At 41.1% G+C, this 27,154-nt stretch overlaps 1 protein-coding gene across 2 annotated transcripts in view; it reads left to right on the plus strand.

Moving 5' to 3' along the window:
* The window catches only part of RNF150 (ring finger protein 150), a 135,076-nt gene that overhangs the window by 55,799 nt on the left and 52,123 nt on the right, over nt 1-27,154 (plus strand). For both annotated transcript variants that reach the window (XM_009569035.2, XM_054065523.1), the window contains exon 2: nt 21,387-21,637. In XM_009569035.2, coding sequence (XP_009567330.2) covers nt 21,387-21,637 — 251 coding nt within the window. The remainder of the gene's footprint in view (nt 1-21,386; nt 21,638-27,154) is intronic.

Consider the following 27,154-nt stretch of genomic DNA (forward strand, 5'->3'; position numbering starts at 1 on the left):
AAAGACATTTTGAAGATTAACTCTCTGCGTCTCATGCATATGTAAGTAACGATTATTTGCTGATGTAACACGGTTTTTTAAGTGGTGACTTTTGACAGCTGCAGTTCAATTTTACCAACTGTTCCTTTCTAAAAAACAACAAAAAATACAGGATAGTGAGCAGAAACAATAATTTAGTGTAGAAGAGTTGGGTTTGGGGAGTTAATGAATGTAGCAACTACTGAAATACGTAAAAAGCATTGTATTAGTGACTCAAAATGTGAAAAGTCATGTATAATTCAAAACCAAATTCCCCACACAATGTGCATGAATTGTTGAGTTGTTTAATAAACAAGGAAACTGAAAAGGGCAGCGTTTGCTGCAATCCAGGCATCTTGTTAATGCATACAGGTATTTGCAACCATGTGAAGAACATTGTTTTTAATGCTGAAGCATATGTGAGTGCAAAATGAGACAGGGGATTGATAACACCCCAGTGGTAAGCAGATCAGAGTAATACAGCAGTCCTCTATTCCTGAAATGTGAGAAAACTTTATCAAACCTCTGAAACCTTTCAGGATATTCTTTCCCAGTCAGGGGTAGAGGTTTTTGAAACTGCACTTCTAAGCATGCTATGCTCTAGCTGAGTATTTTATGTTAGTAACTACAGAACCCATTACAGGCTGGCCCAGCCCTGTGAGAATCTCAGTTCCTTCTGTTGTAACTTCTTCCCAAAGTCTTGACATAATAGAGAGCTCTAAACACTTCACATTGTAATCAAAGCTCCAGTGAACAGAACTTTGCTCCAAGTTAAAGCAATGTCATTGAGCCAGGGAAGTCACTTGGCAACATCACCAGATGTTACTTTTTTTTTCACAGCTAGAGCTGAAATTCCAGGAAAAGCCACTTATATAGATCTTCAATGGGGTAGCTGAGCTGCTTTCTATTTTGGAGAGTCCTACTTACTGCGTCAAGTAAGCGTTTTGAGTAGCACACTCAGTCAGGCTTTATGTAGTACCTATCACCAACTTGCACAGGCTACAATTTCCAGTCAGAAGCTGGACTCTCTGCCTTGGAATGCCTGCTCTGCCCAGTTTCTCTGGGACTCGGTGAAAGTCAGCTTTTGTCCTTTTGTGCTCTGCTCTGTGCTATCCAGTCTGCCTGCCATAGGAAAACTGATTTAAAAGCTGCCCACAATATTTCCTGCTGGAAAGAAGTTGGAAGAAAACAGACTGAAGGAAACCTTGAATTTTTGTGTATATTTTTTTGTGTATTTCTGGATGACTGTGTACCTCCACACGTAAGGGGAATAAAAATTAGAGTGAACTGACATAGATTTCAAACCTCTAGGTCAGCGTGGCTTACTGCAGTAATTGCCTAGTGACCTCTCTTTTGGATCCTTGATGATGCCTTTCTACTTAACACATACCTCTGCTATGCCTTCTGATTACAAATATAGAAATATTCCATTCTTGGACTCTCTCTCCCTTTTTATAAACAAATAGTGTTGACTAGTGTGGTCATTATTCCGAGGGCTTTCTGTGACTGTTTTTCAAGTAAGTCTATACTGTGATGAACGGCTTTGTGGTTCGATGTGTGGAAACCAAGTTCCTTGGTCTCCTGCAGATTTTATCTAATGACAGTGGGTGGGTTGCTTAGGAGGGCATTCATCTTTTTTTTCTTTTTAACCAAACTAACCTAAAAGTGAGGCTGCTAATCCGAATGAGTCATCTGGGTTCCATTTATTGTTGAAGGGGAGAGTGAGACATCTGCAGAGGGTGAATATCTCGTCATTTTTGACTGTAGGAAGAGCCTTGGGGTAGCTAACTTGCTGCCAACTGAGTTGAAGTGACATTCATTCTATGTTATGATTTTAAATCAAACCACTCATTGATTTTGATGGGAGCACACCTGAACACACTTTTATTTCCTTTTCTGGGCAGTGACTCATCCAACCTCAGGCATCCCATGTTTAGAGTGTTAGGTTTGACTTTTCTTATCTTTCGTTTAACATCTAGATTGCTGTATTCAAATTCTGAGAGGAAACTCACAAACAAATGATCTGCAAAAGTGTCTCAAGCAGAATGCATTGTTTCTGGTTTTTCCTTACTTTTTTTTTTTTTTGGCAAGTACATTTCCACTAAATATTTTTAGGAACTACCATGATGCCTGTAAGCGCTACAAACTAGTAACTGAGAGAATGTTGTAAAAATAGCATTGGAAGGGACCTCAAAAAGTCATTTAGGCCATCTCTCTACATTTCAAGGCAGAAGCAACTGTTCTTATGGGTCCACAAAGGTTTGGTTTACATCTTTATTAACCTGAGCGCTCTTAATCACTGGTGACCTTTCTATACTGACTTAAATGTTTTTCACAGTGCAGCAGGATTTTTAAAAAGGCACATCTTTTATTAAGCTAGGTACATTTTACTTTGTTTTATTTGTATATGGGATAAACACTGTCAAAAACAGCCGGTATATGTGGGACTCCGTCATGTACTGTTAGTAACCTGACAGTACATGATGGAGCAAAGCCGGAAAGAAGGTTTAAAAGAATTCACTAACAAACCTGAAATCTTTGTTGATACACTTTGTTGGCATCTCAGTTCTGTCTTGAAAGAACATTAAAAAATTACCCCTGGAAGTCTGGTTAAGAGAATTTCATTCAATTTGGGGTCTTTTCTATTCTTTTGGCTTTTGGAAGTGCTGTCCAGGTTGAAGTGTCTGGAGTGTATTTTTGGTGTAGATGACTTGTATGTGTTGACTTTTTTCATGTTCTGATCTTCGAGATTGCCAGGCTCGCCTCTGGGGAAATTTTTTATAATTGGACTGTCACGTCAAGTGTGTGCTTTTTAACTACATTCCTTTAGTCTTTGGCATTTCCCTCTTTTATTTCTGAAGTTCCTTCGTTTCTTGTCATAAATAATGCCAAACTTGCTGAATTGCTTCGGAACTGGTTGAACAGAAACAAAAAGGGAAGTGAGAGGGGACTTATTCAAACGTGATATTAATGTGAGCAAGTGGCACTTTGAGGCACTGCCCTAAATACTAAGAACTCCAAAACATTTACAAGAACTACAGAACTGATGTGCTACTTTAAAGCTGTCCTGAACCTAAGAGGAATCAGAGAAATGAGCAGGAAAGACCGAAGGTTAGCAGTGCTGCTATCTCATGACACAGAGATTTAAACACCCAAGCACACAGACAGCAGTGTTATTATCGTTAAATGTGTATGTATGACAGTAAGTTTGCATTTGAGAAATCTGTATCTTTGTATTCTCAGAATTGTCATTTTATAGGAATGTGAACCTTCAGGAAATTGGTTTGGCTTTCCATGAGCACCTAGCACAGACGCAGCTTTGATGGGAAGTGGCCACATGCTCCTTGGTTTCAGCAGCTCTTGCCTTGCATCGCTGCTTGCACCAGCAGTGCCTGATCAGTTCTGATGTCCTTGACAGTCACTGTGCCTTGTGCAGGTGTAGAATGATGCCATGCAAGCCACAGGACCATATTTTTACGTTAAGTGTTGGACTAATGCCGAGGTTTTTGCAGAGGATTATTGCAGACTTTGTTTTACATTTCCAGATTAAATATGGAAGAAACATTTATAATCTTTGAGAATCTTAGATCTCTAAAAGTAATACATGAAGACTAGGAGTTTCCTCCACGTGGTGGGGACTCTTCTTGGGAAACAAGGTTAATCCCTGGGTGGTAGACAGGAGGGATACAGTAATTGCCCAATTCTTCTAGAGTACCTCCCTGTGGGGCAGGAATACAGGTTTATTTCTTGGGGGTTTTTTTCCCAGTTTTTGCTTAGTAAATAAATGTGTTGAGAGCCTCTGCATTAAGATACTTCAGGAGAAATGTACTGAAAGTTTTTGCAAGAAATATGGTTGAAATAAAATCATTAGCTGATATTTTCACTGAACATTACACTTAACTGCCCTGGTATTAAAAATAGTGGTTTTAAGGAACACAAGATTTTCTTTGCCCAGGGTAGCATATACAAACTGAAATATGCAGTTGTGAGTATATCCTGCGTATCTGGCACGGTTGGAGTATCTCAACTTGATTTGAATCACATGTTTTCTGAAGTCTGCATTTCCAATGAGAATACTTAAAAGGCTAGGAATCATTGCATATAAGCATAAAGAAGATTAATTTCTCTGTATCATTCAATTATGAAACATATAGCTCTATAGGATTTGATAATGGTGACATAAAAATAACGGTCTCCTTAAAGAACTATAGAGATGTTGTATCTGAAAGGCACATCAGAACTATAACCCTTTTCTTCTCATCATGCCTGCATGCTTTTGACAGCGGAAAAGGGATGCTCTGAGCAGATGAAGAGGGATTTCTTTGTCTGCAGCGGGAATGTTCTTCAGTAATTATAACTCCTTTTAAGTAACTCTTTGGAAGTAATGTCTCTCAAATGAGATTGTGGAGTTGCTTTAGCCATCACTCTGGCAGCAATTCATTCAGGCGCTGTTTGAAATGGCTTTTTGTGAAGTATGCATTTTTGCTTTGCTGACAATGACAACCTGTAAAATGCTGGGATGTACTGTGGCATTTTAAGAAAATGTTTTGCTCTTACACCTGCCAAGATGTTTGGGGCCCTGTCCTCTTTCTCCAGGATGTCTGTAACTTCCATATATAATCAATAGGAATTGCTCATATCCTGTGCTAGGAAAGTAAGGCTTGTGAGCCAGTCTTTTAAAACCTGTTGTCTCAAGAGCAGTGTATAAATACCACCAGTTTTTCCAGTGGTGGTAGATGTTTTTCTTTTTCTTATGTAGACCTTAAATAGTTGGCCCTATATGACTACTAAAGGTCTGATCTGCATCATATTAAGCCAGTGGGGCATTTGACTTTGATTTCATTGAAGGGGAAACTGACCTTGCAGAGAAAAGGTGTGTGACTGCTGAATGGAAGCACATACCTTTCCTTCCTAGTTGTAAGCAGGAAAATAAGATTTATAAGACATTTACTTTCCATATATTATAAATATGCTTTTGAGTTGTTTAGATTACTGTCATAGCAAGATGTGCATTGTAAAGTTTTTTAAAAGAAGCTGAATATCCAAGCTTCACATACTTTTAATAACCGTAAGGTTCCAGGGCATAACTGTTTCTCTGGATTGCATTAGAAAGCATTCCAATGACTTTCTCCACGTGTAATCAGAAGAGATAAACAGTGTGCCTTTACAGAAGTATAAATATTTTTCTCCAAGACATTTAGACTTTTACATGCTGTCAGGGGTTGTTTTCTTTTTTCTGCTGTAAGAAGGCCTGCATATTCAAAACATTTTCAGACTTTATGTGTAGTTTTAGCTAAGAGTGGGTGTATCTTGCAGAGCTGGAGGTTTGGTTAACACTGCCAACTATTTTTGAGTTCACACAGTTCATTCATCTGGTTGAAGCCTGAAAAAACACTTCTCCTGTGTTTCATTTATGGAGTTTTTCCTCTCTTGAGTTTGTTTTTGTTTGTTCTGCTTCTTGTTTTGAATTAGGATTTTTGTTCTGCATTCCAGTTGGAACATCACCTTCTCAAAGATAGTGTGTGTTTTGTAGTGTGCAGCTAGTGGTGCCTCTCCAGCCTCACTCCTTACTGAGCCAGGGATGACCTGCACAATAATAAATATTAAGGAATTCTTTTGTGAGACTGTTGCACGTGAATAGCAATGTCTGGTGACCTTTAACTTCCCATGAAATACTCTCATTTCTGCACTCGGATTACTTTAAAGCCAAATGCAAATGGGAGTTACAGTTGCCAGGGGAGGTATTAGTGACTGTACTGAATAAACACAAGCATCCACACATCCTTGCTGAACGCTTGCTTGGACTTCTGTCTACATGTGGAAAGAAGCCCAGTAAAGTTCATATTTTGTTCTCCTAATAGCTGAGTGCATTTGAAATTAGATTGGGTAAGTTTACCATTGCTAAGCTTCAAAGCTTCTGAGAAGCTGGGGGTGCACACCTGAGAAATCACAGAGAAATTTTCACATTTTTCTAATCTGATCAGTTTACTACAGAAAATGAGAGCTGCATTCCCAGTTCTGCTATTGATTTTCTCTGTGACTTGGACACCTTGCCCCACTGTAAGCTGATAATATTTACCCACTACGGTCAGTTTCTCCTGCCCTGAATAGGATTTTCAGCTCAAATTACATGTGCCCCCTCCCAACCACTCTTTCTCCTGTCTAATTACCTTCACAGTTTAAAGATTTGTGATTTGCTTGTGATTTACTTCTCATTTGAAAAGGCTACCTTAAGACTCCAGCTATTGATTCTCGCTATGCCTTTTTCCAGGTAGAAAAGACCCTCTTACTAAACACTATTTTCTCTCATTCTGAGCATGTGTACATAGATATATATGGATATAGATAAATGTGTGTAAACTTATAATCTGATCACCTCCTGGTCCTGTTTTCAGTAAATCAAGCTCCTGGCATTCTTCAGGTCTCCCCAAACCCCTGTCCCTGTACCCGTGAGCAGTTATTCTGCTGTTCCTCTCAGTTGCTTTTTGGTTCTGCTCGCTGTTTCCTGTTTATAAATCCCAGGATCCTACTTCTCTTTGCCACAAGGTTACCCTTGAACCACATCCTGATGTGGCACTTTTTTGTTTGGTTGGCTATCCTGCCAGAAGAACTACTTTCCAGTTTTAAGTCTCTGTGGTTTTCTTCTTTTTTCCTTTCTTCCCCCCATCCCCCCCCCCCCCCCCCCATTTATTTCCCAATCTGGTTTCCTGGTTCCTAGAAACACTGCCTTGCTTGTAAGGCGTGGGTTAGGAAATGTGTATTGCCACGGGAGGCCAGGTGATCCCTGCCAACCCTCCCCTGCTGTTCAGTCTGCTTTCTTCTGCTATCTCATGTAAGAAACAGCCTCTGGTGTGGTCTGTGGTTGGACTGGGTTTTCCTCAGAAATGTTACTAGGTATGTGTTGGGAGTTACACAAAGAAAATATAAGAACTAATGTATCAAAAAGGTCATTTGGTTTAACAAGGCTAAGTGCCAGGTCTGCAATTGAGCCACAACAACCCCATGCAGCGCTGGAAAGGTGCCTGGTGGAAAAGGACCTGGGGGTGTTGGTCAACAGCCAGATGAACGTGAGCCAGCAGTGTGCCCAGGTGGCCAAGAAGGCCAACAGCATCCTGGCTTGTATCAGAAATAATGTGGCCAGCAGGACTAGGGAGGTGATTGGCCCCCTGTACTTGGCACTGGAGAGGCCACACTTTGAATCCTGTGTTTTGGACCCCTCACTATAAGAAAGACATTGAGGTCCTGGAGGATGTCCAGAGAAGGGCAGCAAAGCTGGTTAATTGTCTGGAGTACAAGTCTTAGGAGGAGCAGCTGAGGAAACTGAGGCTGCTTAGTCTGGAGAAGAGAAGACCTTATTGCCCTCTACAACTGCCCGAAAGGAGGTTGTAGCAAGGTGGGTGCTCGTCTCTTCTCCCAAGTAACAAGTGATAGGACAAGAGGAAATGGCCTCAGGCTGCAGCAGGGAGTTTTAGACTGGATATTAGGAAACATTTATTCACTGGGAGGGATGTAAAGCATTGAACAAGACTGTCTAGGGAAGTGGTTGAATCACCATTCCTGGAGGTATTTACAAGATATGTAGATGTGATGCTTAGGGACATAGTTTAGTGGTGGACTTGGCAATATAAGTTTAAGGGTTGGACTTGATGGTCTTAAAGGTCTTTTCCAACCTAAACAATTCTATGATTCCATGATGATAGTCCCTGCTCTGTGTTGAGTCATTAGTGAGTTGGAGTGCTCTCTCTTGTGCTTTAGAGAAGCCAGAAAGTGGAACTTGCAGACTAGAGAATGAGTGAGTCAGGAAAACCAGAGCTGCATTCCCAGCTCTGCTATTGATTTTCTCTTGTGACTCGGACACCATGCCCCACTCTAAGCTGGTAATAATTGCCCGCTACTGCCTGCCCCGACACTTAAGCAGGAGAGAATAATATCCAACCTTTCAGTGGGATAAGAAGGAACCATTTCTAGACAGGGTCAAATGCTGAAAAGCAGAACCTGTGGTGCTATTCGGGTTTGTTCACATCGCTGATACTGCTAAAGATTGGCATAGAGACAGTTCAGTGGCTTTGATGGTAAAGAGAGAATTTGGGCTGCTTCTAGACACTCTTCTGCTGTGTGAATCAAGGCTCAGGTTGGTTATTTATTTAGACTGAACAGAAGCAGACAACATTAAACCATCCCTATCCTAGACTGCAGAGCTGACAGTTGAATCAGTCAGTCAGAGGAACATTAGCTGAGGCCAAGATAGTTCATTTGGGCGAAACAAACTAACAAACCAAAACAAAAATGTAGGAGTCTATTTAAGAAAACACCTTGCTATCCAAAATAGTGGTTTTAGGTGGCTTGTCCTCAGTTCTGCTTAATTATGTCTCTATTCCTGCTAGTCTGTCTTTATTATCACATAAACCAAACTGTTACTGAATTTTGTCGTTAGAAAACCCTGACACTGCAGTTAAAAATGGTGTTTGTTGCCTGTCAGACCTTTTCCATGATGTACAAAGAGACTTGGAGAGTTTTATTTTACTCTGAAAGCTCTCACTTTCTCTGAAGTTGATGTTTTTAAACATTATTTTAACGTGGTTTGCATTGGTGTAGGTAATTTAACTGTTTGAAGTCTAATTGTAGTTAAGCTTATGTCTGTTCATAATATAAGAAAGACTTAACATCTTCTCTTGATTGTCTTTTTTTCTTTAGATATTTTAAGTGTTGTTTACCCTTAGGGATTGTAGGGCCAGCTGGAGAATTGCAAAACTAACAGTGTTAGAGACTAATGAGATAAAACTTGATTTCTTGAGAAAGGATTTGAATCTTATTATCTGAATAATAGTTTTTTTGCTCTGATTTTTGTCTGATTTATACTAGTTGCACCTCTTTTGTTTCAGTATGTGGACTAGGTCCCCAGTTTTAAGTGGCTTTTAATCAAGCTACCTGAAAATGAAGGCCAAAGATTTGGCAGCTCTGCCCCATCCTCAGGATGGAAGGTTTCCTTGACAAGTTTCTTGAGAAAACAAGATCTCTCCAGCAAAAACAAGAGAGACTTTATTATTCCTGTTTATGTCTGAGGCAGACTGAAGATGTCCCCCTCTGTTTTGAGGTGTTTGCTTGATTTTTGTGTCTTTAATTCAGGAAGTTGCTAGCATTTGAGTTTTTAATAGCTCAGAACCAGAGGCTAACTGGTGTATGGCCTCGACCAGTCTGGAGGCAGTGAAGAAACCTTGGACTTGGGGACATTTTGAGGGAAGCAGCTGATGCTGCGCTGCACGTTACCCCTCCTTTCTTTCCTTAGCACACAGAGGGCGGTTTCTTTCCCATTCTCCCCAGACCTGGAAGACATGTGGTGCTCGGTTGCTGGCATGCAGAATGGTTGCTTTGCAGGTGAGGTACGGTGCTGTTGCTGGACCCATTGGAGTGTGTTTTTTACCAAAGGGTTGGGAAGGTGTGTAGGGAAGTGCTACTTGAACTGAGAAATAAGGACATTTCCCCTTCTATGTAGTTTTCAGAATGATTTTGTTGTCACTGGTTGAAAACAAATGAGAGCTAATTCTACATGAAAGCTAGACCGCTGCTTTTGCAGGAGGTGCAAAATCTTGTGGTATCCGTCATCCCTGGAACGCTAATGTAAGTTGCCAAAGAAGAAGGTTCAGGCTACAGCTTACACTGAGCATAATGACTGAAGCCTTTTTTCTTCCTGAGAAAGTCTTTAAGGTGACAGCAACTTAAAGAGTGTTGGCAAACATTCCACTATTAACCAAACCTATCCATCCCCTATATGGAAAACTACGTTCAGATGTATGGAATGCCTTCTGTATGAGGAATGACTGAGTAAGATGGGGATCATTCAATTTGGAAAAGAGATGACTAAGAGATGTACTAGAGGATACATATTGTAGAGGTCTACAAAATTCCCATGAAAATCTAATGACGCTGAGGGGTGTTTGGCAGTTTTGGAGGGTTTGACAGTGTCGGTGATACTATGCCTCGGATTTGGCTTGTTTCATTCTGCTGATGTGTTCCTGGCCCTAGGCCTGAGATTTGGCTTATTTGCCCTTTTGATTTGTTTTTACCATTTATTTTGTTTTTACCATTTATTTTCACCATTTTCTTTCATTTGCTCCATATTGATTCATTGCTCTTATTAGTTATTTTTAATCCATCCCTGTGCACAAAGTGATAAAAACCATTAGTGTTTTTGCACCTCTGGGGAAGTTTTATCTGCGTAAGGAAAGAGGAAATCCCCTGAAGTAATTTTACGAAGTTCCTGGATTGCTGCTCTGAACTTGTTCCTTGCCCAGCTAAATTGAGGTCACTTCAACTGGAACATGCCCAGCAACGTTGCTTAAAACCACAGCAGATGTGCTGCACTGTTTTCTAGCTCTTTAGTCTTTCGGTCATCTGTACTTTTTAAACCACAAACCACTCTGGCCCATGCAGAGCCACCAGGGTTGTAGTATGTACCTCCGACCAAAGTTGTCTTTATCTCTTGGTTTGCTGGATTTGTAAGCAAGGCTGTCTGAGGACCACTTCTGTGAAGCTTCACCTTTTCTGGAGAGAGACACATGCCTTGTAAGACTCCTGACTAGTAGGTTTGATGGGTACAGCAGGAGGATGCGCACAGTCGTGCCTCTCCAAGGAGCAGGCAGTGTTGCCATGTCCCTTTTCCTCCCACCTACAGTCCGTGGCACATAGTCCTTGGGTCAGCATGGAAGCAGGGGAGGGGGGTTTGAAGGGAAGTTAAGGCAGCCTCGAGCTGTCCCTGTGTAATAATTTAGGTGCAGAAGTGGAAGAACGCCAGCAGGAGCTCTGGTAAGTGGGGGGGGTGACCTGCTGCGCCTGGGAGGTGCTGGAGGAGATGGAGAGGGTGCAGGAGAGATCGAGGGTCACAGCAGAACCACAGCAGGGGCTCTGCAGTGCCCTGGGAAGCCCAAAGCAGCCCACAGGTGCTGTAGTGCCTTTGAAGCTGCTCGGACGTGCACTGGGAACTGATGTAGTTCCAGCCTTGGGGGACAGGTGATGAGAACCAGTGATTAAGAAAACCTCATCTGGTCCCCATCTATTTCCTTTAATGAAGAGTTTTCAGCGAGAGTTGCAGATGAAGTCTCAGGGGTTTAAGAGGTATTTTCAGCTGTGTTTGAGACATCGTTTCAGAACTTAGGCATTTCAGTTGAAATGAGATTTTTGCATATGTGTCATTCCCTCCCTCTCATTTTTTCCTTTTTTAATGGCTTAGAAAGTTCCTAATGATACTTTGCTCTCCGTGGTCAAATGTTGTTTATTTTGCATATGGCACTAATGCTTTTTTAACACCTTCCCTGACATTATGAGTAAATGGGCAAAAATTTGTCACTAAACAATCTTTGATTCTGTCTTTAAATATAGGTGAAAAGTTGCAATCAATCTGCACCATAATCGCTACATTTTTTTCTGTGTATAGTCTGCTGCTCCTTTCCTAATTTTCTGTGTGCTTTCAATATTCTTTGTTAATGGAGTTTACAAAACACAAACAGCACATATCTCTATTAGCAGAACATAATTCCATACAGGTTAATTAATGATGCAAACATCAGCTCCAGTTACTTCTAGTGTCGTTAATTTGTTTCCCTTATTTTATCTTTGAGTATTCTTTATATCTTCGCGCACCTGTGTGTTATATTTCTACTGAACACATTCATGTACTGTCAAGTTATAGGATTAAAGTTTGGAAGGTGGAATTGCAGGTCCCTGCTGCAGTTAGCTGTGCTAGAGGTAGCTGGCCTGGTGTTTGGAGTGGAAAGCTATGCCCACTCCTTTGTGGCCACCAACACTTCCCCAAGCAGTGAGTTGTGGGCATTGACACAAGCAGAGAGAGGGGTACTGCCTTCCTAAACCATTCCAGGATGATCAACTAACTGTTTTTCTGCCTTATTCTGTGTAAGCATCCAGATTCACCTAAATAAGCGCTTACCTGGGAAGGGATTCATAATTTGAAGGCAGGAGGGTTTAAAGCAGTGGTACAGTGACAAACTTGGCATGTGGATCCCCGTGCAGGGAGTAGACGATGACAGCATCTGCTGGCTCGTGCCAAATTGCTCTGCTAGCAGAGGGAAGGGCACCTCGGGCAGACAGGGCTGAGCTGAACCTTTGCCCTTGTATCTGGTTAAGACAAGAGCAGATCCAGCCATTGTGCTTGTTCAGCCTGCCTTTCTGGAGGAGTATCAAAGCTGTCTGCCTGTTAGGGATGAGGCTGGGATTTAGATGCTCTACCCTTATTGTCAAAGAACCTTTCTCCAGTCATTCAACACACTTGCTCTAGTTTCCCCATTTGTAAATGAAATATATTTCTCTCTTTTCTGGGAGCACCAGGCACAGTAACCAGCTTGGGTTTGCATTGTACTCTACCCTGAATGTGTAAGATGCTATTTCAGACCTATTTTCCTTTGGCACAATTCCACTGAAGATAGGAAAGCAGCTCCTGCTTTAGACAGTGGGTGTGTTTTGCCACAACTCTGAAAAGGTTGTACTTTACTAATAAATTCTCTCCGTAGCATATTTTGTGATGAGTTGGAGCATATCCTAACTGTAAGGCCTGCGTGAAGGAATCTGTCTGGTCACCTTGTACATGAAAAAAAACCCAAACCATAAAGCATTGCAGTGCAAATTCCAGAACAGAGAACTTACAACAAGTGTCATATGGCATTAACAGTACATATTGTTTAGAAACCAGGGCAGATTTCTAGAGGGGTCTTCAGTACAAATGATTAGCAGTTATAATGAGGTACTATGCTGGTTAAGATAACAGAGCCTCAAAAATTTGTGCCATGGGTTGGGTTGGGGTCTGAGGAAACCTCTCGGAGAACCGCCAGTTTTCTGTAATTAAGTGTGAATAAGTAACACCATGTTGGTACATTAGCATTGGTTCATTCATCAAACTGATGAGCTGACACTGTGGGAACCAAGCCCAGGGAAAATGCAGAGATCATGCTGAATTTGATTTTGTGAGCTTTGTAGCTTTCTACTTCTTCCTTTGCTGCAGTATCTGCATAAAATCAGAGGAAGTCAATGTATTCTGAGCTCTTACAGCCTTGGCAAGATTAGCATTGATTACAAAAACACGAACAGAAATTTCTTTGTCCCTAAACAGTAATAAACAGTGTCGGAGACTCTGTTCAACAGGAAAGATCACAGCCAGAAGCATCTTGCTTCTCCTGGTTTTAGCATCGAAAGAAATGAACCGAGAACAGCTCTGCTGGAGGTTATTGTTGTGCACTTCAGGACCGAACAGAAAACTTTTTTCTCTGTTATTTAAATAGTGTAGCCAGTCATTAACATCACTAGTTGTTTTTTTTCTTACAGGTCACTTAATTATCCTATTAGGTATTTGTGCTTCTGCAGTGAGAAGTGTTTGGTGGCAATAAAGTTGTCTAAGAAAAAAAATAGTTTGTGTAAAAGAGGTTCCTTCTTTTACAAATGGGAAAAGTGCTGTAGGGAAAAGGTGTCACTGCTCTCTCCATGGTTGCTGCATTTGCCTTTTAAGGAAACCTGGTTTACTGTTAAATGTTTTGGAAGATGGGCAAAGGACCAAGGCAAGTGCAAACACTGCCAAGGAGAAGCGGGAAATGAGGGAGAAGATAAGTTGAAGGAAATATCTCTCTGCTCTTAAACAGAGAAGGAAAACAAATTGGAAATGTGGGCGGGGGGGAGATGAAAGCACCTACGTCATTGCAAAGCAAGAGCTCTAGAGTAAAAAAGAATAAAGATTATGTGTGAAAACTCATGTTCTGATAACTTCAGTTGCTTGATAGCCACAAAAACAGGGCTACGTGCTGCTATGCTTGTCTTTGCTTCTGGCCTTGCCCTGCATTTTTTTTTCCCCTCTCAGGCTGGGCAACCTAGAAGGGGGTTAGCTCTGCCTGCCTGGTGTGACTCAGTTTTAGCAACAGAGACAGGGAACGGTCATGCTCCTGCTTTCCTTTCCTGGCTGGCAGCTCTCCTCCTCCTCTCGGCAAGTGCATGCAGTGAGTGCATGCCCTGTAAGTGGGTACACAAAGACTTCTGCATACCACTCTGCAGCCTTCCCTCAGTGTAGGGTGGAATCCTTTCCATAACCTTGCTTATCCCTTGCCCTTGGTGACAGTGATGCCTTTCTGGGATGGGCATTGAGAGCAGAAGTGGGCAGGCCCTTCTGCAGGACCCAGGTGTGATGTTCAGCAGAGAAGGTGATGCAGTCTATGTCTCTGGATCGGTGGGTACATCTCCCATCTTGCTACTGCTTTCCTGTGTTCATTAGCCCTGTGGTGGCAGCTGAACACTTGATGCTCACATATGTGGGGCACAGCTCTGAGCCACCAGTCCACCCTCCTGCCTCTGCATCGGAAACACAGCCTTCTGCCTTGGATTAAGCCCTAACTGGGGCTTTGAGAAGCAAGGCAGCCCCAGTCCTTTGCTGTTCATCACTGGTTGCAGGAATAGGTAAAGTTTCCCCACTCTGGCTCCAGGAGGGACTTCGGCATAATCAGACCTCTGACTTTGGCCCTGTTGTTGCGCTGTCATTACATAAATTAATCTTTCTTTTCTCCAGGGGAGATGCAACTTTCAGTTCCCAGTTAATGTAAAAGCAAGTCTATGGTTTGAAACCAAAGGTCCATCTCTCCCAGCATTGTGTTTCTCATAATGGCAAACAGCAGCTCCTTGGGGAAGGGTATAAGCATGAGGTAAACATTTAGTTCTGCCTCCCCAGAATTGTTCTTCCAGCCTCCAGCAGCTCATGGTCCCTGGGTGTCTTTTGTACTTGGTGACTCTCTAATGTTCTGAACACCAAGTTCCTGACTTTTAACCCCTTGTTTTCTCGTGTGTGGCCCTTGCTGTTTTATTTAGAGCTGTCTTTTTTGCTTAAGAGTCTTTGGTGAGAAGCCTTAGTGAGTAACTTTGGACAACCTGATCTGTAATTGCCCATATCTGTTATGAAACCTGATTAGAAATTGGTGCCCTTTCTAGTCCTCTGGTATTGAGACAGTTTATGCAAGAGATTCTGGATGGCAGTTTGTAGTCTTTTCAGCTACAGTACATGATGTATTGGCTATGTATCACTATTGCTTGCTATATATTGCTCTTTTCTTTGCCAGTTTTTCCTGTAGTCTCATATACTAATACTTCAATTTGAGACAAATGCCAGGAATGCCACATAAAGGCAAGTTCCTGCAGGGAGCAGTCCTTTTACCCAGTTTGATTTCTTACTGGTAATACTTCTCAGTTGGTCTACCTAAGAGTCTAGGATGTATCTTCCACAGATATTACACTGCTACTTCTCTGAAATGGATGAAGTCAGAAATTGGCTTTTCTAAAATATTGCTTTGGTTTCCAAAGGTAATTTTTAAGTTCAGAAAAATGTAATTTAAGCCTGTGTTTATCTTTATGGAGAAAACCAGGCAACAGCTGATATTCTGGTCAATTTATAATTGCACCATATAGAACAGAAGAACTAAGGTCAAACTCTTATTGGATGGTCTTAAAATTTCAGAAGCCTTATTGTAACTATGAAATTATTAGAAAAATTTACATGGCATTAAAATTGATTTGCAATGCCATCTGGTTAACCTATTTGCCATTTCCTATATAATATAATTGTAAAGAAACTAAACATGATTATAAAGCAATAGCCTTTTTGAAGGCAACAGGGTCTGTAGCAAGAGGTGATATGGTCTAATAGCCCAACAGACCGTTCTTGGCTGTAGCTTAGACAATCACAACTACAGAATCATCACTGTGTATTCCTTTTCATTCTCTTTAGTACTAATTTTTCAGCTGAGCTGTTGCTCTGGAGAAAAACTATATAGTATTCTTTAAAAAACAATATCTGTGCTTTGATCCAAATTTGCTTTAAAATGCTATACTCCATCCAGATCATACCATAAAATCCATTCACACAGACGCAGGCAGCAGCAGGAGCTATGGCAGGAAAGCACTCGTGTGGTTGGCAGCACAGTAAGTCCTTGTATGGAGCGAGCGCCAAATTGGCTCACACTGTGTGGGGCTGGCAGGACCCACCGGCCACAGGCTGATCCTGGGGAGGATGCTGCAGAGCTGGGCATGGGCAGGGGTCGAATTGTTAGGACTGCATTGAATTTGCTTTTTCCCAATAGCTGGTAGTTACGAAAGTTGATTCCTAAAAATGAAATTATTTCTTCAAGAAGTAAAGAAAGAGTTGCTTAGGTTTTTGCACCCTCTTGTTTCTGTTCCTGGGCTCTGAGCAGGACTGAACACTGTGCGTTTTATCAGGGAGATTTCTGAACTCTACAGTAGCGTTTGCAGTTGTAAAATCGGTGAAAGGAACTTCAGCATTTTTTTATTTTGATGTACAACATAGGAGAAATCCATATTTGTATCTTGGTAAGATATCTTGGAGCAGACTCTCTATGCCTCCCAAATTGGAATTCTACTCAAATAATTCAAATTAATTATTTATCTAACTGACTTGTGGCAATTGCCAAGCATGAAGAATTAAATTGTCTCTTCTGAGGTGTGTCAGAACCATACCACTTCTTAAAGCTTCCATCAGAACTTCACAAAGCTTTAAAGAATCAGCCAGACACTGCTGGGCCTGACTGGAAGAACACACAACCAATTTCAGTATCATCCCTGCAGCTCCCAGAGCAGAATAAAGAAATATCACAGGTTTGTCAGCACAGCCTGTGTCCGAAGTGGAAAATACGCGTATATCTTCCAGCCATAAAATCTGTTCATTTCTTCCACAAAATCCACTGCCATGGAACTGAAGTTTTTCTTTTCTCCTGTCACCAGAGAATACATTGTTATACTTGAAAAAGTTTGCAGTTTCACATAAAAAAGAATCCCAGCTGAAGTGTGTTTCCAAAGCCAAGTACTGGGTACACCCAGTACTGCAGACACCCGAGCGCAAGGGGGAAAATTTGGAGGGGATCTCCTAGATCTTTTTCCCAATTTTGCATCTTGCCATTGAAAATACTTTCTGACTTTTTTCGCTGCTTCACGGCTCTGCCATCCAACATCATGTGAGGGTGTTGGACGACGGCTGGCACCTGCTGTAGACTGGCTGTCCATCTCCTCTCGCTCCATAGTTACTCCTGCTGTTAGCATTTAGTTGGGAGTACATCTCCCGCAGGCTGGGTTGACGAAGAGCCTAGGATGACCCTCACAGGAGGATATAGTGCTGAGCGGATCAGTTTATCCAGACTTATTAATTCCAGAGCAACTCTTGGTAAGTGAACAAAGTAGCCACAGCTTGATGTGGTGGTTGTGCCATCAATGGATTAGCTGCAGGGCTACATGTTTGGCCCAGTGATGGGGAAACAGGCTGAGCTTGTCCACAGCTCCCCAGCATGGCCCCTTGGGAGCCAGCAGTGCCCAGCCCAGCCCAACGCCCTCCAATAACCATCCTGCAAAATGCAGTGGGATGCAGAGCCCAGAAGCAGATTTTGTCCACCTAGAAGTATTTGATTAGGTGAATACGCTTCAGCAAGTTGAAGTGGCTTAAATCATCCCAAATGCCTGCAAGTTCTGTCCTATCTGTTTTGTTATTTGCTTATAAGGAGAGAGCACCGACATATTAAATGTTTCCTACATCAAAAAAAATAAGGAAGAAAATTCATTCACTGCAGCCTGAATGCCTTTGATTTATGAATCTCTGATTCATCCTGAAAGCTACTTAAAAAATCATGTCGAACTCTTCATTAATCTTGGCCAGAAAAAGAAAAGAAAATTGTTAAGTAAGAAGTGTACCACAAAATGCAGTTACCATTGTGGATGTGTGCAATGAAAGGCATTTTAAGATTTAACTCAAAGAGGAGCATCAGCACATGTTACCAGATACTTTTGCTTTTTTGGAGTGTGTTGAACACGTGTACTTGGGTGTGGAAATGCATCTCTAACATTGATGTCTCATTACATCATTGCTCTTCTTTCATGCATATAGTTTTTCTGTATGTCAGAGCTTCCCATGTGTCACTGGATGCAAAACATTTTATATAAGGGAGAAAATGGAAATAAATTACTTTCTCTTTTTCTTCTTTTCTTCTCTATATTGAGCATATTGGAGATTAAAAACTTAGCTTAATGACTTGATTGATCAAATAGCATTCTCTCTAGTGCTTTGGAGAAATTATCATAAACTCAATAGAGTGTAAAAAAAATCCTGATTATTATTTGTTGACAATTTCGGGGGTTTTTTTTCCCAAGAATGCTTCATTACAAAATGTAGTGTTTTCCAAGAAAATAACCAGATAGCCTGCAATTTGAATATATTAAGGGTTTGAATAAATAAAAGCAGCTGCTTTCCCCTTGCAGTAGCTGTGTCTTCTACTTCGCATTTCTAAACCAAATTTTACTTGGCATATATCTGTGACAATTTACTTAGTATCTTCTGGTTTGTTTTTTTTAAAATCTCCAGACCCAGTGTGGCCGTAGGCAGTCCTGGCACAGAGATGGAAGGAGGAGAGAGCAGAGAAGGGAGGTGTGTGGCTGCACTCCTATTCAAAACCAGTTATGGTTTTGACGTGAATTGAAGCCAGAAAGCTGCACTGTAGCTTAATCATAAAGGGCAAGTGGTGAAAAACAGGAATGAGATTGAATTTATGCAGGAGATCATAATTTTTTTCCCCCTTTTTTTCAATTCTTTAATATTAAAGAGAGAATGCAAGAAATTACTGTGGGATGCTGGTTTTATTATTACAAAAATACGAATTTCATAATTGAACAATTGAATAGGATTCTTCATTTGCAGTGCGTCATATCTGGCCAGTGCCCATTACTTACAGTTGTCCAGAAGTATACTAAGCTATATTCAGTTGAATTAAATATGATTGTTAAAGTTTGTAAAGAAATTTAAGATTAAGGATAATTAAATAGTTGAGCTACTACCTATATTTTCTACTGAAAATGGTTTTGTCTTTGTCTTCCATCTGCATAGGCTTTCAGGTAACATCATTCAGGCGATGTCCCAGATTGTACTGTGGTTATGTTAGAAGTCCATGTTGGACGAGTGAGGTGGTGAGAATGGTGGCTTTTGAAAGGAATTGATGACATTCACTTCACTATGGGCTCCTTTTCTGAGGTGGTTGCCTTGGTTTTCTTGTAGAGTGATTTTCAAATTTTTGTTTTCATTAAAGAAAGGGAGGAGAACAAAGGAAGGTGTGTGGACAGCTAAGCACTGCGCCAGACAATTTGTCTTATTGACTGCAGGAAAATTACTGGCATGATACCAATGCCCATCTCAGCCACTTTGAGACTTGGCAAGTTCTGCCTAGACTGTTAGGGTAGTGTTTGCATGAGCCTTTTGTAATTAAAGAGGTATCAGAGGAGTTGCAAAGGTGGATTTATCTTGGCTGCTGAAGGTGGGCTCTTACTAGACGAATAAAGGGAAATAGCAGAAAATTATCAGTGCTTTATGAAAGATTATCAGCAGAAAGGTCAGGTTTTCTATCATGGGTATCTAACTCTTTTGACTTAGCCAAACTATTGATTTCCCCTTATTCATTTACTGGCATGTTCTTGGTCAAGAAAATGTTATGATGGAAAGCCTCCTGAAAGGAAAAATAGTTCAGTTTGTGCTTCTTCTCGAAGACTTGGGAGGGAGGGTTCAGTTCTCAGCTTTGCAGCAGATTTTGTGTGAGAGTAGCAACAGGCTGTCATGGTTATTTCAGTACCTTCAGTTGATCGAGGCACCCAGCGGGGTTTGATAGAGTTTCCACCACAGTTAGCATTTTACATTGAATGCCATCCACCTGTCTGCTTTAGTGTATAAGAAATCCTGCTAGACACCTCCTGGTTTAAATACCTTTAAAAATCTTGTTTATACATCCCAGGGCATTTGTGGAGAAGTGCCTGAGCTGGACTCCAGGCACAGTGTTGCACCGGTGAGGTGCGGATTGGATATCAGCTTGGAGAGGGGATGCTGTTGGAAACGCAAGTCACCCTCTCGCATCTCCATTTGCAGCCAAGTGACCCGTTCCCATCTCCACAAATGTCCCGAGGCAGGCAGCACGTTGTTCTCTGGACACAGTCAAAATACAAGGTAACCATGGGGATAACAACATGCCAGCTGATTTCCTGCGATTCCAGCTGAAATTTTGAAACCTAAGCATCGTCTTTCTGGCTTCAGATACCCCTAGTGTGTACCTTTCTTTCTAAATGCTAGTTTGTAGTCATTTCATGTGCTATTGTTTCTAGCATGTTTCTACATTAAAACACATCCTGTTAGTACAATTCAGGATTTTACCATTTCAAAACATAGCTTGGGCATAAAAATTGTTACGCACTTGTGATGTGAAGTAGAAGAAGAGAATATCTCTAATATTAAACCGTAAAGGAGTGGTGGTTTATTTATAAAGCAGGAAAAGGCATTTAACAAGCTGTCCAATCCCAGGTAATTTCAGACTGTTTCTCATGTACATAGGAAACATAAAAGAAAGGAAAACGGATTTATCAGTGTGTGATGCAAGTACAGTGAAACAGTACTGTACAGAAAGGAAAGCTGGTGCAGGGTCAAGGCTTGACAGATCAGTGCAGGGCCCATTTCACATGGTAGTAGCTTCAGAGAGGTTAACAGGACTGTAGGAACTCCCTGCCCCATCCCATTGATGGACACTCCTTTGCCATCTCAGTTGTGCTGACTTGCATCCTTGTGGGACCATGCTGCAAACTGCACTGGGGGCTGATCTGGGCTGCAGCAGCATTTTTTTGTGGAAGAAAACAGTGCTCTTGACTTTAGACTTGCATCAGTTGGCGAGTCCAGCTCCCAGCATGGGCTGCCAACCGTCTGCATGGGCTCAGGCTGTGGGGAGCCTCCGGCAACACAGGGCAGCGGCTGAGCTGGGAATGTATCAAGCTGTTGTAGTCCCTGCAGGCTTCTCCTCTTGCCAGCCCAGGGCAAGAGTAGGGATGCATGATCAGGCTGTGAAACCACATGGAGATCTATGATTGAAAGCATTTCTGGTCTGAATACGGAGTTTGGAGGGGCTTCTCTGACAGATTTGTGACCCTGCAAAATGTGCTATAATAAATGTATATGGAGTATTGGACAAAATGATGTTGGCTACACCATGTCTCCCTTTCTGCAGTGCTTCCAGCAATACTATCTAGATAAGACTCTGTACTGCTGGAAATCTGTGTTTATGACAACACAAGAAACACGTTTTTCGTATCTCCCCAAGATTAGTTTATAGAAACACACAGTGTAACTGGTTCCAGTTGAAACCCACACCATGTCCATCTGACTCACCTCTTGTGAAAACCAGCTGGAGAAAAGGGAGCTTTTTTCATTACTGTTTTGCCTTTTTTTTTTTCCTGCTTGCGACATCCTTTTTATTACGCAATTATCAACCTTTTTACTTATGGTTTCTTTACTTTTTCCTCTCTGACAGGTCTAGAAGATGTTGTAGCAATAATGATTCCTGAACCCAAAGGAAAAGAGATAGTGAGCCTCCTGGAGAGGAACATTACTGTGATGATGTACATAACCATTGGGACCCGCAACTTGCAGAAGTATGTCAGCCGGACCTCTGTGGTGTTTGTCTCCATCTCCTTCATCGTGCTGATGATCATCTCACTGGCATGGCTGGTCTTCTATTACATCCAGCGATTCCGCTACGCAAATGCCAGAGACAGGAATCAGGTGAGCAGTGCTGGAATAACTGTTTGTGTTTCCAAAAAATCATCATGGGATCATCATGGGATTCAGCTTTAAATAACTTGAAAGTAAAACTTGAGGAAAGTGTGAATGTGTGGTAAAAAAACCCAAAACAAACAAACAAACAAAATGTAGAAAGTAAAAAGAATGGGGATATAACAGTGTTTGTGTTTGGGCAAAGCCAGAACTTCTGTCAATAAGGGAAAAATAAATTAATAAATATATTGTATATATGTTATGTGGGTTTCCCCCCATGCAGAGGGCATAAAAAAGAAAATTGATACCGTTTATTAGCTAAAAGATTACCCTGGTGTAAATAGCCAAGGCTATGTAATAACCCTTGAGATCAAAATGATGACTGAAATACAATGAGGTATGTGAATGGCTCTATGTGAAACAAGATTCACTGTAAGTAAAGAAAGAAAAAAGAACAGGAAGTATTTTTATCTTAACATTTCTTTAGAAGTGTCTTAGGCTTGAGAGGCAAACATCTCCCTATTTGTTTGTCAGTGATCATTGAACATATAAGTGCTGTAGTGACAGCCACCAGTAAGCCATTGCTTTTGGGTTTAGCATCTTGTCCAAACCCCCTGAAATAGATACAAACCCTACAGAGCTGGACAGAAGTCAACAGCACTGGGAATGGACCCTAAATCCTGAGGCTCTCTGGATTTATAAAGCCCTGTGCATCTTTATGGTAGTTCAACAGTGAATAATAATAGCAGATGATAATAAATTCAATCTTTTCTTGTCTGGATGCAACTATCTCAGCATCAGCAGAACTGTGAAGCTGAGGCTTCTACATTTCATTCTAATGGTCCAGTAGAAAATGTTATCAATGTATGAAATCTGAGGAGATAACCATTTTACAGCAGGAGAAAAAAATGCACTGTAATTCAGAGGTGTTTCTGGACTCTTAATGCATTACTGTGGGGCAGAAAAGGGTTGTCTTGCTTGCTCTGCACAAAAAGTAAAACAGAGTGTTAAATCATCATCTTGTAGAGAAAAGTACTGCCACACGCTCTGTAGTGTATATTTAATGTATAGGGATTCCTCACGTACCCCCACTGAAATTCAGGCATCCTCTGAGATAGAGAGCAGCTGCTCTGTATTTACAGACAGAAAGAGTATATTTTCATTTTAAATACACAGTATGAAATTTTGGATAGCAAGAATGAGACTATCCCAGCTGGAATTTGAACATCTCTGGCAGCAGATTCGCTGTGACTGTGATGGCTGTGATCATTTTTAGATGCTTTGGCTGCAAAAGCACATGTGTGTGTAATTTATGTATGCAAGTACTGTAAGTGTGCTTTCAATCAAGTAATTATACAGGCAGATTCACAGTGTAAATAGACATACATAAACATGAAACCCAACAAAATAGGAAGGTCATTCAGGTAATATGCAATAGTTTGGAACTGATAGGTTTATACGTTCAAGCACATTTGCTTTTCCGTGTTTTCTTTTCAAACTCTGAATGGGACTAACATGAGCACAAACAATTGTCCTGTGCAAAGGCTTTCATAATTTTGTTATTATACTAGTTTTGTTCTTCTGAAGAGTAAGAAAGCATGCCTGCTAAGCAGTTATTTATTATAATCTTTTGCCAAAGCTGTAATAATGGTACGGGACAAACTAGAATTTCTCCATGTACTTTATTCATCCAATTTTGCCTGACGTCTCCTCCAATCCCTTTATTAGCTCTTTTCATATGAAAAATGGTAGGAATATACAGACAAAGCTCGGCCATTTGTGTTAATGAGTTGCTGTGGTTTGTTTTTTTTTCTTCTAGTCCTGTCTATGCAATGTAATGATGTAGGTGGTTTGGAAGAGCTTTCCATGAGGGTTGCTCTCTGTTGCCCCTAAATTTCCACCTTTATTTTTCTTTTTTGACACATTTTCTTGTAGCACCAGGATGGGATCACAAAGCTAATATCTTGGGTATTCAGATAGTGGGAAAATGGTTTGTGTTGCTTTGCTGGAGCAGGATTCTTTTGTTACTGCACTCAAATTTTTTGCCATTGTAGCTTGCACATGTCTGAAGTTATTACTTGTATGCTTACTTGTTGGAAAGCCTTGAATGTGTTGTAAGGACCTACATTGCTGGCCAACTTTAGGAGAGATGCTTCCTTCTACTTGTGTTCGATGTACTCAGGATAAAGTTTATCCAAAGGGTAAGGCTGAAATATTTGGCTAAACAGAGCATCAAATGAAGGGGGAGCCAGCTGGTCCATTCAGAGAAGGTTGTGCTATTAGGCCTACCCTGCAATGCAATAAAATCAAACGGCATACTGACTGCCCTGTTCTGAAAGTGCAAAAATGTGAGACTCGTTTATTAGATTTCAGTTAAAATTTTGAAAAAAAATTTACAAAGGCCAAATCCTTTTTGACATCTGAATAAGTTAAAATCCCACAATTTTAAATCAAGACTGTTTGAGGGCCTGTGTTTTCTGTGTCAAATCAGAACCAATGCTGACCTCTTTCTTAACTTCTGTCACACATGCCCTTCCTAGGTTTGGCTGATACTAGAGTTCCTACCAGGAGCGATTCTGACTACTCTGGATTGGTAGTCTGGGCATTGTGCTGAGGGTGTGGGATGATGTGGCAAAATATGATTGGCAGAAAAAGCCATTATCTCCACGCAGGAGGGATATTGCACTATTACATGAAATCAAGTTTCTGAACATCTTTCCTTGATCCTTCCAAGTCTCCCCAAGTCATCTTCCATTTTGCCTCTTCCAAGCTGACTCGTTGCAACTCTGCGTTCCTTTCATGAAAAACATCGTGTGTCCTTTTGTCAAGCCTCCTAACCACCTTGTTCTCTTTTACATGGTGACCTTCCTTTCCAGGTCCACTTCCCTTCTTGCACACAGCATAAGTTGCTGATCAAGCAGTAAACCCAAAAGGGACTGGTATGATTATCTGTTGAGAAAGCAGTGAGTTCAGCTAGTGAGAAAGAAATCTAGAAACACAGAAGAATCTCCTGGAATAATTTCCTGTAACGCCTCAGTGAGATGAAACCTGGACATACAGTTTGTATATCTTCAGCCACCACTGTTCGTCACCATGTGTGCATAACCCAGGTTCAGGAGCCAGGAGGAGGGCACAGCTCACTTTATTTAGGTGCCTGATTTTGGTGAGTGGAGAATCAGGACTTAAAGGATTCTCACTGAATGCCCTGGTTCCAACTTGGCTGGGAATTTCTGCACTGGAGCACAAAACTATCTTCCATTATGGGCAGCTAAAAATATGGTTAGATTTAAATTTTTATTTTAATACATTCAATTTTAAGCATATCACTAGAATGGACAAATATACAGTACATGTGGAAGTAGAAGGTAGGTAGTAATATTCAAGGTCTCCTCTTTTTCCTTCCTAAAAATATGTCCAAGAAGTGGGTGGTTGCCCTGATGATACACCCTCTTGATATGAAGAGGATAAATTTGTGTAAAGAAAGCATAGACAATCTGCTTCCTCGGCAGCTCGTTCCTGGAGCTCTCCTGAGGATGAGAGAGTTTGTCTGTGAAAGACTGTGAGAACTGTTTGCATCAAGAGACATCAGGCTGCAGAGTTAATTGTAAGCAGTTTGGAATTACATGACAAGATAAGTCCTGGAGATACTCAGCAAAATGTGACTTGCTGTCTCAGCCCTATAACAGCCAGGACACAGACTTTAAAAAAACAGCCAGCCCTGTCAGTGTGTCAGATTTCATATTTCACCAGTAATAATAGAATTCTTTTTCTGTCGTCTGTGAGCTGTGAAATGGGAAGGTGGCAGGGAGGTGATGTTAAAGTGCCAGACCTGTTGGCAGGATTTCTTCCGTGTCATTTCTTCCCATTGGTTTCTTGTTTAGAAGTTATCTGTAAAAGCAATTTGAAACCAGGTGGGCTCTGTGAGTTTTGTAGTGAAAGCTGAAGGATGGAGTGATCTTATTGGGGCTGAGGAGAGTCCTGTGCATCCAGGGTTAATGTCCAGGGAAGGGTCTACTTTAGTATGTGACTGACAGCATGTGCAGGATCAGGCACTTCCTAAGAAGGAAGACTGCTGGCCACAGCTTTGAAAGAGACTTTTGGGCCATTGAATAGTGACATCCTCTTTGAAGCAGTCTTGGGAAAATAATTCCCACAATGGAGTCTTCAGACTTGATCTGTGGTACATATGCGTCTGATAGTTTATCCCATTGGTGCACCTTATGCTGCACAAGGTGATCTTCTCACTGCAAAGTCAATAGTTTAGTAAGGCCATTAAGAGAAAAGCACCTTACTTTGTCTTCCACAGTACGTACAGTCCTTTACTTTCTCAGGAACAGACAAGTGATGCTTTTGCCGCTACTGTCCTTTCTTTTTAGCTGATATCACCGTCTCCGTTAGACCACTGCATCTGATGTGCTTAACTCCTTCTAGTCCAGTACTGAACATTACAGCCTTGCTAATGAGATTATGGGATTTATGATTATAAATGTCTAAGCCTCACTTTAAACCCCTAAACTATTGTAATGCCTCTTATCTTTTAGGGGAAATCATTGGTTAGTGATAGCATGCCTTTCGTTCAAATAGAACAATCCTTTTAAAGTATGGCTTTACTCCAAGATATTCCTGTTCTTTTGAGAACTAAATTATTTGTATTTGCATGTAAGTCATGAACTTGTCTATTTAAGATAGATAAGAGAAAACAAACATGAAAACAAGCAGATCAAAGATGTACACGAGTCTTTAATCTTGTCCTTTCCCCTTGAAGAACGTGCTAAAAAGAACTGAGACGTTTCATTAGTTTAAGTAATAGTAATGATAAAAAGGAATCACAAGCAATTCCTGAAGCAGGACGTAATGGCTCTTGTCTCGCTGTATGTTATCAGTCTGTCTTTGATTTGCACTGAAGAAACAAATCGCTGACAAGAAATGTTTCCAACTCTCGTCTGATCCCTTTATTTAAGGGAGACTGTGAGAAAAATGTACCACAGAAGAGATGTTGTGTAACTACAAGTTACTCCCTCATGTGTAATAATTAGCTATGCTACAAAGTCATATGTAAATCCCGTATGACAGCCAAGATAATTTTCACCTCTTCAGCCAGATCTGAAATTGCACTCTGCTTTCAGTATTGCATGCATTTTGTCAGTCTTCCATGTCTTTCCAATCCAATAATCTTACTCTCTAAATTTAGTTCAGTGATTTTCATTGAATCTGAAGAACAAAGTGGTTCTTTATTAAACGTATCTGTATGGCTGTTGGGTCCTAATTTACAAACTACATTCAGCTTCCTGCCATTTTTGGCTTCGTGCTCTCGCCCCCTCCAGCTGGAAACCTTTCCTGCTCACAGGCCCCTCTGAACTCCAGCACAGGCAGTCCTCCAAGCCCAAAAAGTTGAATGTCTTCTGAGTCACCAGAGCTCCTAAGTCTCCTTCCTGCCTAGCAATATACGTCTGGAAACATAGATGAGGAGGGAAGGTGAAGAGCAGAGTTTAAGTCATATACTAGTGGCAAACTGGGATGCCAGGG

Source organism: Cuculus canorus, chromosome 4 (assembly GCF_017976375.1).
Source record: "Cuculus canorus isolate bCucCan1 chromosome 4, bCucCan1.pri, whole genome shotgun sequence".
NCBI lineage: Eukaryota > Metazoa > Chordata > Aves > Cuculiformes > Cuculidae > Cuculus > Cuculus canorus.